This window comes from Haliaeetus leucocephalus, unplaced genomic scaffold, assembly GCF_000737465.1.
Source record: "Haliaeetus leucocephalus isolate CR32 unplaced genomic scaffold, Haliaeetus_leucocephalus-4.0 Scaffold646, whole genome shotgun sequence".
NCBI classification, from domain to species: Eukaryota; Metazoa; Chordata; class Aves; order Accipitriformes; family Accipitridae; genus Haliaeetus; species Haliaeetus leucocephalus.
In genome coordinates this window covers 5100908-5114521 of record NW_010973082.1, presented here as the reverse complement: position 1 = coordinate 5114521, position 13614 = coordinate 5100908, and the positions used below count along the sequence as shown (strand labels likewise).

The window sequence follows — 13614 nt, the reverse complement described above, 5'->3', positions numbered from 1 at the left end:
TTAAAGAGACTTCCTGAAGCAACTGAACTGAGAGATTATTAACTTATTCAGTTTGTGAGAAGCAAGAACGTTGCAACTATTGCACATAGAAGAGGTTTACATGGAGACAATCGTGATTCTTCTTCTAGCTAAATCTAATTCTGATGCGAATGAGCCGCTTCTGTTGGTTGTGACAATTTTGGTAGGTGACACTAACAATTTAAGAATATTTCTCATAAACTGTGAGACATATGATGGTTCTGATGCTAAAACTGATGGAAATTTCACTTTTCCTAAAGTTTACAAAAACCAGCATCATACACTAGTATATGAAAAATAATTTCTTGACTTGACCATCCAAAAAGACACTGGATTTTTAAGTACCTTATCAAGAAACATACGGGATCTTCCATCAGATTTTATGTGGTATAAACAAAGTGACCTTTATATTTCCACTTTTCTGTCATACGTAACAGAGTATTTTTTTTCTTTTAATACATTCAAAATGAATGGATAATCCAGGCCATGTTGATTGGGAGTGCTGTAGTGTTTGTATTTAAAACTTTCAACTCGGTCAACATCAATTTTACCAGGTCTCTATCAGGGATTTAAAGGAAACTATGAGGTGTGAGCTAGCACGGAATTTTTTCTTTTTCCTGCAGAGACACTGTATCTCCTCTAGTAAAGTCAATTCATTGGGAAGGACAGGTGTATAACAGGTGTGCAGATTTCTTTTAGTTTTTCATGAGGGTCTGCCAAACATAGGGCATCTCTAACCAGGTACTTTGAAGGTGAACTTCACACCACCTTTTGTTTTGTTTTCTCCTTCACAACTTGATTCAGGGATATTTCATCCCAAGACCTGTTTTGTACATTTTTACTCTTATTCTTACCAGCTTTACCAAATGTTTCTGTTCAGAGATGTGTCTGATTTTCATATTTTCCTTTAGAAAGCTTCTGGAGGGCAGATGCTGCGTTTATAAAAGAGTAGCCATACATTGCGATATTAGTAATTGTGTTGCACCTAGTGATACTGCTACTAAACTGAACTTGTGAACTACAGCAGCAAAATCTAAACTGTTTTTTAGATTTCATTGAAGTTTCAAGGAATCTGTTCTCTATGCAATTGAATGCAACAGATGATGGCCAAAAATCTGTAACATTTGGGATCAATGAAATTGCCAGCTTACTGGATTCACAGGTAAAATATGTGGCTGTACAGTGTTTAACTGTTGGAAGGAGATTATTGGAGAGTTTATTATATCTAAGATTACTCCAAATCTTGGGCAGATGTTTACAACAGCTCCATATCATGGTGTTCTTTAAGATAACCTAGTTTCTGTAAAGCTTTTTAAAGCAACCTACTTTGCAGAAAGCAATTCACGTAATTATGTTGGGATTTGTTATTACGTGTGGACAACAGTGATTTACTGAGGTTTCTTAATGGAATACATATTGCTACTACCTGTGTGAGTGATAAACAATTATTGGGCCCAGTGATTTGAACTACTGCTACAGTGTACATCACTTTATTCTAGAAGTGACTTTAAGAAAGAGCATTTGGCAGCATAGGAATACTAAAATAAAATTACGTATTATTTAAAATATTGAAGAAAACAGGGGCTATTAGTGTTGTATTCTTGGTACTTCTAAAAATACTTGTATTAATCCTTTTTAACAGGAAAAATAATTGTTCATTTGGAAGATAAGTTGGTCAGAATTTTCTTAAACATTTTTAGTATTTTCAGTGCTTTAAGTTATTTTAAAATTAAGATTATCCTCTCATTTTATTAACAATATATTTTATGATAAGATGTTAAAGATTATGGAAGATACAGTTAGCAATACACTCTTAACCTTACGTATTTAAATACACACAGTTTGTAACCTGTGATTCTTTGGAGGATGACATGGAAAGGCTTAAGGAAGAAAGAAATGAAGCTTTAAAAGAAATGAGTAAATTAAAGGTAATACTTAATTCTTATTTGCTTTAAATTATTCAGGAGATTAATTTCTTTTTGAGTGTATATAGTAATTTACTGTTTTTCTTCTGAATCTTATGTGCAATTTTTGATGAATAAATAAAAAGGCAGAGCAAACAGTCCTAATTATGTTTGAAGATTATATGCTTACAATATATTTCTGGAGAGAGTGAATCTTATTTGTTAAATAATCTTGCTTTTTAATCTGATTCACAGAGAAATGAGACTAAGCAGACATTTCACAAAAGTGAATTTGGAGAAGTGACTGATTTGCATAGCAATTTTATTTAGAAATGTGCAATCCTAGTAACCGCAGTGTCTGAGCATATGCTAATACTTTTGAAAGAAGTCGGAACTGGAGGATAAATTAATCTGTTTGCAAAATTAATACATATTTTCACAGACATTACAAAATATGCGAGCCCTAAAGCAACAAACATATTTATTGTTTCTTAATACCCTGGGTGACAAGCACAGTCCTATGCTCCTGAATTTCTTTTTTGACAAGCCAAAAGATAAAAAATTCTGGTTCTGTATTCAGCGTACCCAACTCTTATCTTTGCACAGGACTGGAAAATTGATCCCAGGATATAGGCAATTCTAGAAATTGCCTCCTGGTCCAAAAAAATTCTTTCTTGCTGTAGTTACAAAAACATTGGGTTGATGTGCCCAAAGATCTGTTCTTCATTCTGTGCACAAAGATTCTTCTGGAAACTTTGCACTGAAAAGAAAGAACATGATTTACATTGAAGTAGTGAATACTTATCATGAGTCCCTAAATTGCTGATGTCAAAAACTGGCGATGATCGATCTATAATTACCTCATTTCTTATACTCTTCCCTTAAAAATCCACAGTCAAATACTTGATCCTGAGTGAGAAATACCATTGGTCTGACTCAGTATAAGAATCTTCATGCTTTTAGAGCACTTTTGTTTTTAAAACTTTGTTAGAACTTTTAACCTTCTGAAAGTGGCGTACCTACAGGCTTCTGGTATCAGTAGGTGAGTGAAAGAATGGTCAGATGTACAATGCTTTAAAATAAGTTGATGTGAATATTAGGTTGTACAGCAATCTGTTAAAGCCACAGAAAAGTTTTTATTCTGCTCATTTGTTAGGTGGCTAGGTAACAAGAGACTTCAAATGTGTATTTTACTTATATCACAGGAATGTTCAGTAAATAATCCTCAGATGCTCCAGGACCTTAAACAGTATGAATGAACTCTCTGAAAAACTAGCTTTTAGAGATTAAAATTTGGTTTTGTCACAGATTTTATAAAAGCTGTTGATTATTTATTTCCACCAGAACTTTTCTAATATGTGTGTTTCTGATTATACAACATTATTAGCAGACATATGTTGTGGCCTAGAAACATAGTAGTTGTGCAGAAGGCAGGAAGTACATTGATAGAAGTTAAGTATTCCTACCTGTAGTTTTGAAAGAGCTAACTGGGTTTTAGGAATAAAAACTCTTTATCTTTCAGCCTTAATTATTTATTCCTTTTTTTTTTTTTAAACAGGAAAAATTGTCAGAATCTGTGAATTTACAGAAACAGTTAACAGAGGAGCTACAAATAGTCAAGCAAGTATGTTGAAGTTTCTTAAAAATAAAATATTTTTTTTTACTGTTTTTTGTGGAAGGGAGAAGGGAGCACTTCTTTCTTGATGCTCATATAGACTATACTTTCACACTGATTTCAACACAAAGTCGGTTCTTTTGTTACTACAAAGCTTTTGATTAGAATTGGAGAATATTGATCCTTAAGTTTTTTTGGAGCAATCATACTTCTCTGCTGTTGAATTGAGGTAGGAACCATAATACAAGCTGGATCAGATATGTTAGACAATAATGTAATAGTACCTTTCTGGTCTTAAGTGTTCTTGAACTGATTTTGCTGTTCTTAGGCAACAGCGTGCCTAATCTACAGTCCTAACGTTAGCTACTTTATATGTCAACCAGAGTTTTAAGTATGAAAAAATAGATGCACTTGACAATACCTGGAATTTATCAGGAAAAAAATGGTAGTGTTTTGTGAGGAATGTCTTGTTTCTGTCTCCATTATCTATCTATAATTATGAGAGAAGAAATCAGAGTTTCTTATGAAATTAAGCTTTCTTGTGTCTTTTAGAGGAGATTTCCAAATAAATGTTAAGTGTCATGTCATTTATAGCCTGGATTCAAAACTCCTGTTTCCTGCTTCTACTGAACATCATCCTGTCAGCTCTTTTCTTCTTATGAGCTGGCTGCCTTTCTTCTCTCCTGTACTGCTACACGTATTCCATGTAGGTTTCTCATGGCTATCTGTTCCATCAGATGTCATATGTAAAAATGCAAGATGCAGTTTAAAAATCTTCCTGTGTACTATTATATAAAGATTAGTTTTATGTTTTTGCTCCTATATGTAGATTGTTCAGCACCTTCTTTATCACCTTTTATTTTTTGATTATAAGAGAACTGCTTGAAAGCTTTTTCCATTAATATTGTGATGTTGCCCTCTATACACTGTGGGACAGCAGGGAAATAAATTGGATTCTTTTTGTGATAAAATTTAGCTGGAAGTATGTTCCAGTAGTGCACCTCATGTTTCCATTTGCTAATGGGTATTCAGTCTGTTGCTCTAGACTAGAGCAGATGTTCAGTCTATCAGTCTAGACTAGACTAAAGCTAGTACAAAGTACAAACCCCAAAATGCAAACAGTATGGACATCAGGTCCTCAGCATCGAGAGTTTCAGTTCACATACCTGCTCTTCCTGGGAAGGTAGACTTGGGCAAAGCTGGTTTAAAATGCTTTAAGTGGCAGCAATGCCAATTTTCTACCACGTGAGGTCCTCATACTTTTATTTTTCTCTCAAGTACTGTCATGTGATAGTGAAGGTCAGTTTTGCAGTAAACCTCCAGGGGATAAATATTCTGATTTTCTAGTAAGCGTTTTAAGTAACTGCTGTTGAAAAGGTTTCATGTAGTGAAATGAAAGAGAAATGATAAATTATATGTAATTACAGCACTGTGTGACCTATTTTTAGGAGATACAAGCAGGCTTTTAATGGAAATTTTAGTTCTGTTTGTACTTGGTGCATTTTCAAGTGTTTTCTCTATATTTCTGTAGTTCAGAACCAGTGTTGATGCTGAGATTCATGGTGATATGAAGTTTAAAAAAAATAAGCTACTTACAGTACAAGTTGCCATTTAAATTATGATAATGCATTCCTGCTTGAGCTGAAGTTAGTGAAATGAGTTAATAAGTACAATACTGAGCCCTAATGGCCTGATTAAAAGTAAACAAACAAACAAACTTAAGTTATGTGCTTAAGGTCTTCTGAATTCAGTACAATTTAAACATTTTTTTAAAATCACTGCTTTCCTGAAAAAGAACCAAAAAGGTTTTAAATAAGGATATGGGGTACCAGTCATATATTGAGCTATCTTTTGTGGTATTTCTATTGTCTACTAATTGTGAATCACAGAGATTACAGCTTAATTAGGACAGGCATACAAATATTCTGGTTAATGAACATGTTTTGTTAGTACCAATTCATTAAAAAGTGCTTGAATCAGTAGCTAACAGGATAAACAAACTCTTAAGATTAGAAATATTGCTAAATTTGAAATGAGGTAGTAATTATTTTCGATTATTGGTCTATGACAATTAAAATACCTTAGTTTATAGATCTTTACTTTGAGATTTTGATATAGCACTATCTTTAAGTCTTCCTTGAAATCGTATGGAAGCTGAAATTGGCACAAAACATAGAAAGGCACTTTTGAGTACGTGAAGTCTTGTCAACACTGTGAATGTGAGATCTGTAACGATGTCTTCTATCTTCCTGGACAAGTTTGACTGTATTCTGTGCTGCCTGAAAGTCCTGGGTCATACCAACCTGAAATGATTTCTTTACTAGAGGCTTTTTTTTAATGCAGTTATGGTCAGCTGAAGCACCTCAGCTAAACATAGTAAATGTCAAAGGTCATAAAGATAGGATATTGTTTGTGGTATCCCATACTGCTGTGCTTGTATTTCATAGGGCTAAGAATTGCTATTCTATGCTTATGTTTTCTAAGGGGAAGAGAGGTGCTTTGCAGACTAGACTTGAATGGCTGCTATTTTGGAAGCAATATGTAATTTATTTCCCCCTGCCTGAAAGAAGCATTGGATTTATTTTTTATTTCATTAGCCTTTTTATTTGAATATATAGTAAAGATACTCAAAGTTCTTTTAAAGGATGTTTTCAGCATACAATTTTTGTAGAATTAATGAATAAACATAATTGAATTGTAACTACAATTTTTCATGTAGTTTGAAAGAATACCTTTGTTCCTGTGTTTGTGGTGGCTGGAATATTACTCAGATAAAACCCTCTCCTGACACTTGAATTTATCCAGAGAAGAAATAGAACCTGGCTTTGAAAGAAACCTGTACCTTGAAATTTATTCTGTTAAGGATTCAGTTTCTCTCCTCCTGCAGTTTCTTATTTGTTGTAGTGGCTTCATACCAGATTAGGACAAATGGTCCCATCAGGCATTTATATAGATTAAATATTAGCAGCTGCAGATTCCATTTCTGTTGCGTCTTCCTTCATACAAGCAGTCGAATGGGACAAGAGAAAATGTTGTTGAAGCATGCTGTAATCCATCTGTTCTTCACTGATGGGGGCCCCTTACCTGCATATAAGTAAGAGAACCCACCAAGTCACCGCAGTGCCAGCTTCAGTAACTGTAGAACTGGGAAACCTGATGGTATTGTTACCCTTTGTGCCTCCCTGCTCTAGCAAACAGCTCTGGTTTGTCAGAAAGTTTTGCTAATTCTGGTTCAGTGTAGATAATCTTTTCATTGTAATGTAAGAATCCATTGTTCATTAATTATTCCTTTAGGTCTTTCACTGTTGAAATCTGGTCATACTTAGTCTGCTATTACAGAGAAATTAATATTCAACAATTGGGTTTCTGAAAAAACAATGGAGGAGTAAAGGCAATTCTGGATTATAAGAGATTAAACCTTTATCTCAAGGAGGTCTTATTTCGAAATGAAGACCTCCCTTTTCATTATAGCAATTTTCCCATGACTTTTCTGATGTCAGTTTATTTCAATAATTCCTATGTGTGCATTTTTAAGATGCCACTCTTTGTCAAAGCCTCTGTGTTCTTTTATATTAGTCAAACTTAATACCAGAGCATCTTCTCTTTTTTGTCTGCAAGACTCTTTTTCCACCTCCAGCCTATTACTGAGGGATACCTTTGCTACTGAAGACTACCAAATCATCCTTTGTATCAGTAAGGCCAGCTTTTCTGGCTGTTGGGTCACATTGTTTGTTACCGGGGCAAGAAAATGTCATCTACAGAGGCAGTATTTTTGACCTCTACTTCTGTAGATTCATAACTTCTTAGAAGCCCCTGTGTTCTCCGAATTGTTTCTAGGAAAAAGAACTGGTATGAGCTGCTTGCAGGAGGGGTGGATTGTTCTGGGGGTCTTTCAGTGAGTGCTTTCAGCAATGACCCCTTGAACTGCTTTTAGTGCTGTGCAAACAGACAACTGTAAAACGAACTAGCCGAGTAACAGAAAGGCATGCAGCAATAAGCTGTTGACTAGTCTGTGTTTCCAGGTGGAGGTGATCGTCATGTAGAACAGGCTCATCTAATGCTTTGTGCTTCCAAAAGAAAAAAAACTAAAAATCATTATACTTGCTGTCAAATTAAAGGTTATTTAAATTTATCTCTTATCACTTATGTTCCTGTAACAGAAACCTCTAAACTATATAACACCAATGTCATCTGTATTCACTAATGATGTTGCTGTTTGCTACATGTGTGGTTACTTTTTCTAATACTTTATTTTCTAAGACCAGAATGTCCCTGGCAATCATCTAAATCGGTATTATATTGGAAAACCATTGTAAATATGAGGAAGATGATGCCCTATATATATGTAACAGTGTACAGGTTAAAAGTAATCTGAAACTGAGATTGGTAGATCATTTTACAGAAAAAACATTATAACAAAGTATAGAAGAACCTGACTTGAAGGATAGTGACTGCAGAGAACAAATGCTTCTAAGTTAGGAAATAATAGAAATAAATCTGCTTCTGTAAGCTTAACTGACCTCTCTAGAGATTTATATTATGACACCTGTTAAAAATTATATGAAATTTCTTCCACAAAAATAGGAAGATTTGGTCATTTAGGTTTTTCAGAAATAGTGATTTCAAGCCTAGTTTCTAGAAGGTTATTTCCTACTTATCGTAGATTCATAGTGTGTTTCTCCTCTACCCCTACCTGTTTCCCTTCTAGTCCCATTCCCAGCCTTATAATAATAATAAGGTATAATAGGTAGACTAGGAGTAGGATATTCACCTAAGTGTCCTTAGCTGAGGAATTCGTCCAAAGAATTTCTAGCTCTGTGAATTTGTATACTTAAAGCTTATAACTAATGATTCAGAAAATTCATATAAAGTGACTTTTTTCACAGATTAATAAAAAGCTAAGGGGAAAGATGGTTTACTGGTTTTGGTGCCAGTGAGCCTGTATGTCTACATTTTTAATGAGCAGTTTGTTTTTTTCCTAGTGTAAACTCATCTGTTGTCCAGACCTTTAGTTTGACTTTCTAAATTTACAAATCAAAGTTAACTTGAACTAATATTCAGTAGTAAAATGAACTGAGCAATATCCTTCTTGAAATGAGGTTTTACATTGAGGGATTACTTTAGCTGAACTAAAAGCTAACAGTTTCTAATTTCCTGTTTTCCATACATTATTTATATATAAATTCTATATAACACTTTTCTGTGATAATACAGGATAATGATATAAGAGAAGGAACTAGGCAGAAAAATAAAGAACAGCACTTATTTTGAGAACAGTGTGGACTGAATACTTACATTAGTCCCTCTACATGGTGTGCGAACTCTGAATTGAGTGTGAATTCAGGCAATAATAAAATGAAATAACATCTCATTAAAGTACTTTTTTAGTATAGAAGTGATGGGGCAGATTAAAAGTATCAGGTGCATTTCTGTAAAACCTTTCATTCAATTAGATTTACAGTAATTGTAGAATTCGTGATTTAATCTGTTAGGAAAATTATCTCTCTCTGTAAATACCTGTTCTTTGTTGGCACATCATACGCTTATAAATTAGCAATTGCACCATCTGACCATAAATACTAGAAGGTAGCTCTAATGCCAACTCCAGTACTTTTGAGCTAAATCTGTACTTCTTTGTTAGCTGGAGTTGTAACTTTTCGGCTAAATTCTATCATCTATAGGAAGCCAAGGCAGCAGTAGAAGAGACAAGAGCCCTGCGAAGTAGGATTCATCTTGCAGAAGCTGCACAAAGGCAGGCTCGTGGAATGGAGATGGACTATGAAGAAGTAATTCGCCTCTTAGAAGCTGAAATTGTAGAGCTGAAGGCTCAGCTCACTGATCATTCTGGCCAAAATAAAGTAAGCAAAGCAGTCGCCTGTCGTAGTTACCATGGTTTCCTTGCTGTTGTCATGTATCTTGTTTTCATTTTCTTTTCATCTGCTTTTCTAAAGTAGGTCACTGTTTGTCTTGTATTATTCAATAACTGGAATGATGTGTAGTGAAGGGGGTCATGTGAAGTGTGTGAGTCTTCCTTTATCCAGATATCTTTGGGCTGGAAAAATAGGAGCTAGAAGCGTATGTGGGTCATAGGTCAAAATGGCACATCTCAAGCGTTAAAATATGGAATGCTTTCTGGACTGCAGATACATTGTCTTTAAAGACTATACATATATTTGTATGTTTCTGTTAGGCAAATAATAACAGTATAAAGTCCAGTACTGTTCTTAGGTAAATTTAGATTTAATCAAGGTAATCATTTAAATGGTACTAACAGTATCCTGCCTCCTATTTTAAAACCACTTCATCTCCAGTGAGGCATTTCAAAACATGCTAAGAAATAAAATATTTGAGGCACTTTTAAATTTTTCCCCATAATTGCAGATCCATTTTCTCCACACAGTTTGGCATTTGTGTGTTTACCTTGGTTTTCTCATGAAAAATGGATATGCATATGAATTGATGAAGAAAGCCTTCTGAAATGTTGCTTTATTTCATCATGAGAATTAATTCAATATTACAAGGTATTAAAAGATAAAACCAAGCTCTATGGTATACAAGCTTGCAAAGAAGCAACATAGCAAGTACATGTAGCTCCCAGGGAGGAATGCCTCTCATCTAATTGTGTGTGTGATGAGATGACTCACACTAGAAGTTCTTCTTCCAGAGCATCTGAGTAAGATGCCCCATCTTTTATGTCAGGTATTTTTGCAGCACTGTTTTCTAGGATTTGAATAAATATAAAAATTTAAAGAACTTCAGAGCATGTGGGTTGCTTTCTTAGAGATTTGTTACCGAGATGCTAGCTTGAATTCCTGAAATTCTGAGTGAGCACTCGAATATCTCAGTTGAGATGTGATTCTCTGCATTTCTTATTCAAAAGAAGCAGTATCAAGTAGGTACCAACTCTATAGTATACTCTTTTTAGTATGAAAGAGTGAGGTCCCTCTGAAGGTTTACCAGCTCCTTCTCCAATAGTGGACAGCAAGATTACCAAAGAAAGGTGTTTTAATCAACAGATTCTTTGACATTCAGAGTGACCATGATTCTGCTGCTTTGTACAGTGTATACAAACAACTATGTCTACTCATTTGCTTGAAGTAAAGATAATACGTAGGTTTTGCTTGTTTTTTATAAGAGTTTTATGGTAGGTAATGGGCTTTCAGAAAAGATCGCCTACAGTGATGTAAAAGTTTATTTTTACTGATAGTGACATTTTCTTAATTTTGGAGAGTATTTTGGTCTAGATCTTCTGTTCAGCAGCCAACTTAGCTAAACAAACATGCCCATATACATGTGAATACTTTACTTGTGATCCTCTCACATGAACAGTGCCAGGGGCTCAAGCTGAAACCTTGAGCCTCCAGAACTTGATCTAATGGGGCTCACGTTCTCCGTAGCTGAAGTACAGAACGATGCATAACACTAATCAATAGGTTATATAAGTGCATGTAGAGAAACCCTAGGGAGTAATTTTTCTCCAAGATATGCCATAATTACTCTGTTGGCCAAAGGATGTACAGATGAAACTCATGGACTGAGTTTGTTCACATGCTGATTATTTATGCCACCCTGCTGACAGATACTGTCACCATCAGGTTGGTGGTTTTGATCCATTCATGAATCAGTTGAAACGGTCTTAAGTTTTAGCCCTGTTACTGTTGTTAGCTGCCTATTTCAATTTACCTTTTTATCATTTGCCAAAAATCTGTTGCAGTTTGGGAGCTGATTTACTAGCAGATCAGGCATACCTGCCTCAGGAGCAGCTATGTTTTTCAGAAATGTAGAAAAGAGTGCAGGTTAAACATTTCAGAAATCCATTTCAATTCACACCATATATCTATGTGAGCCAAGGGAGAAAATGATTAGAATAAAAGCCTTAAAATATCTTTCCCAGGATAACATCCAAGACTTGAGAAAGAGAGTTACAGTGCTTGACTGCCAGCTGCGGAAATCAGAATCAGCTAGGAAGACCTTTGAGGTGGCTACTGAAAAATTGCTACAATTTGTAGAGGTAACTTTGACTTTCATTTCTAGTGATTTTTTTTATCTGGAAAAGTTCTGTGTTGATGTTTCTAAGCAATAAACATAATAAACCGACTATAAACCAGTTTGTAGAGATCCTTTCATTGCTAGAAATAAAGATGGTGTATAAGTGTGCAGATCTATGTAGGAATTTACTTAATCTTTAAGTTTTGCTGTATACGAAACAAATGAAACTGATCAGATTATTTTTTTCATCTAATTTTTCACAAACTCATACCAATTTCTGTGAAATTTCCCAGAGGAGAAAGGCAGGAAAAGTAATATTTGATAATATTTTGAAATGTTATGAAACAAAAAAAGTTATGTTGTTACATTTATTGCATTTAAAGGGGTTATAGTGTTTTAGTTTTTACTTTTACACTTCTAGCTGGGAGAGACTAGACTCTTTAATTACAAATCAAATCCCCCACACCCAAATAGAACATGAAATAATAAGGTGTTAACTTTTTGACTGTGTCGATTTATAAATTGTTAACTTCTTGACTATGACCAACAGGTTGTGCATGAAATACTTTCAGATAACTCTACTTCCTCGACAGTTTTAAGGTAATGAAATGGCATAGTTATTAATATTGAAATGGCAATATGAATGTTGAAAAAGTCTACTATTGTTTCAAAGTTTCCAAAAACTGTCTTGTAGCTATTTTTCCTGTATTTTTTGCTGTATGTTTCTGAGTGTCATTTTATTGGAGGAGAGGGAATGGCATGAATTACAAACTAGGCTTTCTGGATGCAGCTTCGTTAAAAACCTCAGAATCAAATTAAAACTGTTAGTAATTACATAGCTATGGTTGTCTGGATGCTTCCATAAAATAATTGTAACATACTAAGGATTAGTTAGAATTGCAAGGAACCTTAACAGTCAGTTATAATTTTTTTTTTTTAATTTTTTTTTTTATTTGCCCAAGAAATTTTGCATCATCATTAATCCAGTAGCATATAAATAAATTGATAACATGTATACCCATTTAAGTTGTATTACTTTTCTTGTTTAAAAATGTACCTAGGAAAATTCAACAAGATTTAGAGCAGCCTTTGGTCCTTCAGAATATCCGCATGATTGTGCCTATATATCCCAGATAGCTTTCCATTAATATTTATGTAACAGTAAAGTAAAGCTCTCAAGGAAATCAAATTTATTTAAGTGAAGTTAGCTGGGACTTTATTTCAAAAAAAACCCTGCAGGATCAGATCATCTATTATACTGTAGATATCTGTGTTCTCACATGCTAATCCTAATCAATTAAATGCAGTTCCCTGCACTGGCACCACACAAGAGCAATGTTGCATGTTTTATAAAGTTCACAGACTTTATTTTAGTAAATGGATTGAAATATAAAACACAAAGCTAAGGTGACGAACTGACTCACTAACAGCGTAAAAGATAAGAATTGGGTCCCCTAAAGCTGTGTCCCTTCTTAAATGCTAATATGAAAATTACTTGTAAGTTACTTTCCTGACACCCACTGAGTTCTTGACACTAGGTTTTGAGACATGAATGTTGTTTGAATTGAACTTTCCTAATACCTTTATTGTACAGACAGAACTGCTTCTAAGGCAAACTCATCAATTTGGTACTATGAATCTTTTTTGTTCATACAATGAGACCAAAACCAATCTAGAAATACAAAGTTTACGTTATTAAAATAACCATTTCTTTCATAATCGTACAAATAAACACTCTTTTTTGTTCTTTTAGTGACAGAAGAACAACATTGTCTGCTAAAGCACTTCTTGCACGGTTGGGAAGGATTGGACCTACTGTCACAACAGCTCTTGCAGCAGAAGCGAGAGACCTTGCCAAGTCTGTCCGTGCCATTTTGGAAGTAGATTGTGAGTCAGTGTGCGTGTCTTCGTGTGCGTGTCTGCATGTATACACATGCATAAATACTTCCTTTCTTCTGTCAGATGTTGTGGCTTTAGCATCTTGCTTGCTAACTGAGAGTAGCATGTTTCAGTAATCACCATGTGGGCTTTTTTTCCTAAATGTGGAAGAAGGATCCTGAGTAGAGGTTCTGTTTGGTTTGGGTTAGG

At 34.6% G+C, this 13614-nt stretch overlaps 1 protein-coding gene across 2 annotated transcripts in view; it reads left to right on the top strand.

The window, feature by feature from the left end:
- STXBP4 (syntaxin binding protein 4) overlaps nt 1–13614 on the top strand; it is a 73908-nt gene that overhangs the window by 21263 nt on the left and 39031 nt on the right. For both annotated transcript variants that reach the window (XR_775104.1, XM_010578672.1), the window contains exons 14-20: nt 1068–1180; nt 1860–1946; nt 3481–3546; nt 9219–9395; nt 11432–11548; nt 12077–12126; nt 13280–13413. Coding sequence is in view for 1 of the 2 variants with exons in the window: in XM_010578672.1 (XP_010576974.1) it covers nt 1068–1180; nt 1860–1946; nt 3481–3546; nt 9219–9395; nt 11432–11548; nt 12077–12126; nt 13280–13413 (744 nt within the window). In the remaining variant the exon portion in view is untranslated. The remainder of the gene's footprint in view (nt 1–1067; nt 1181–1859; nt 1947–3480; nt 3547–9218; nt 9396–11431; nt 11549–12076; nt 12127–13279; nt 13414–13614) is intronic.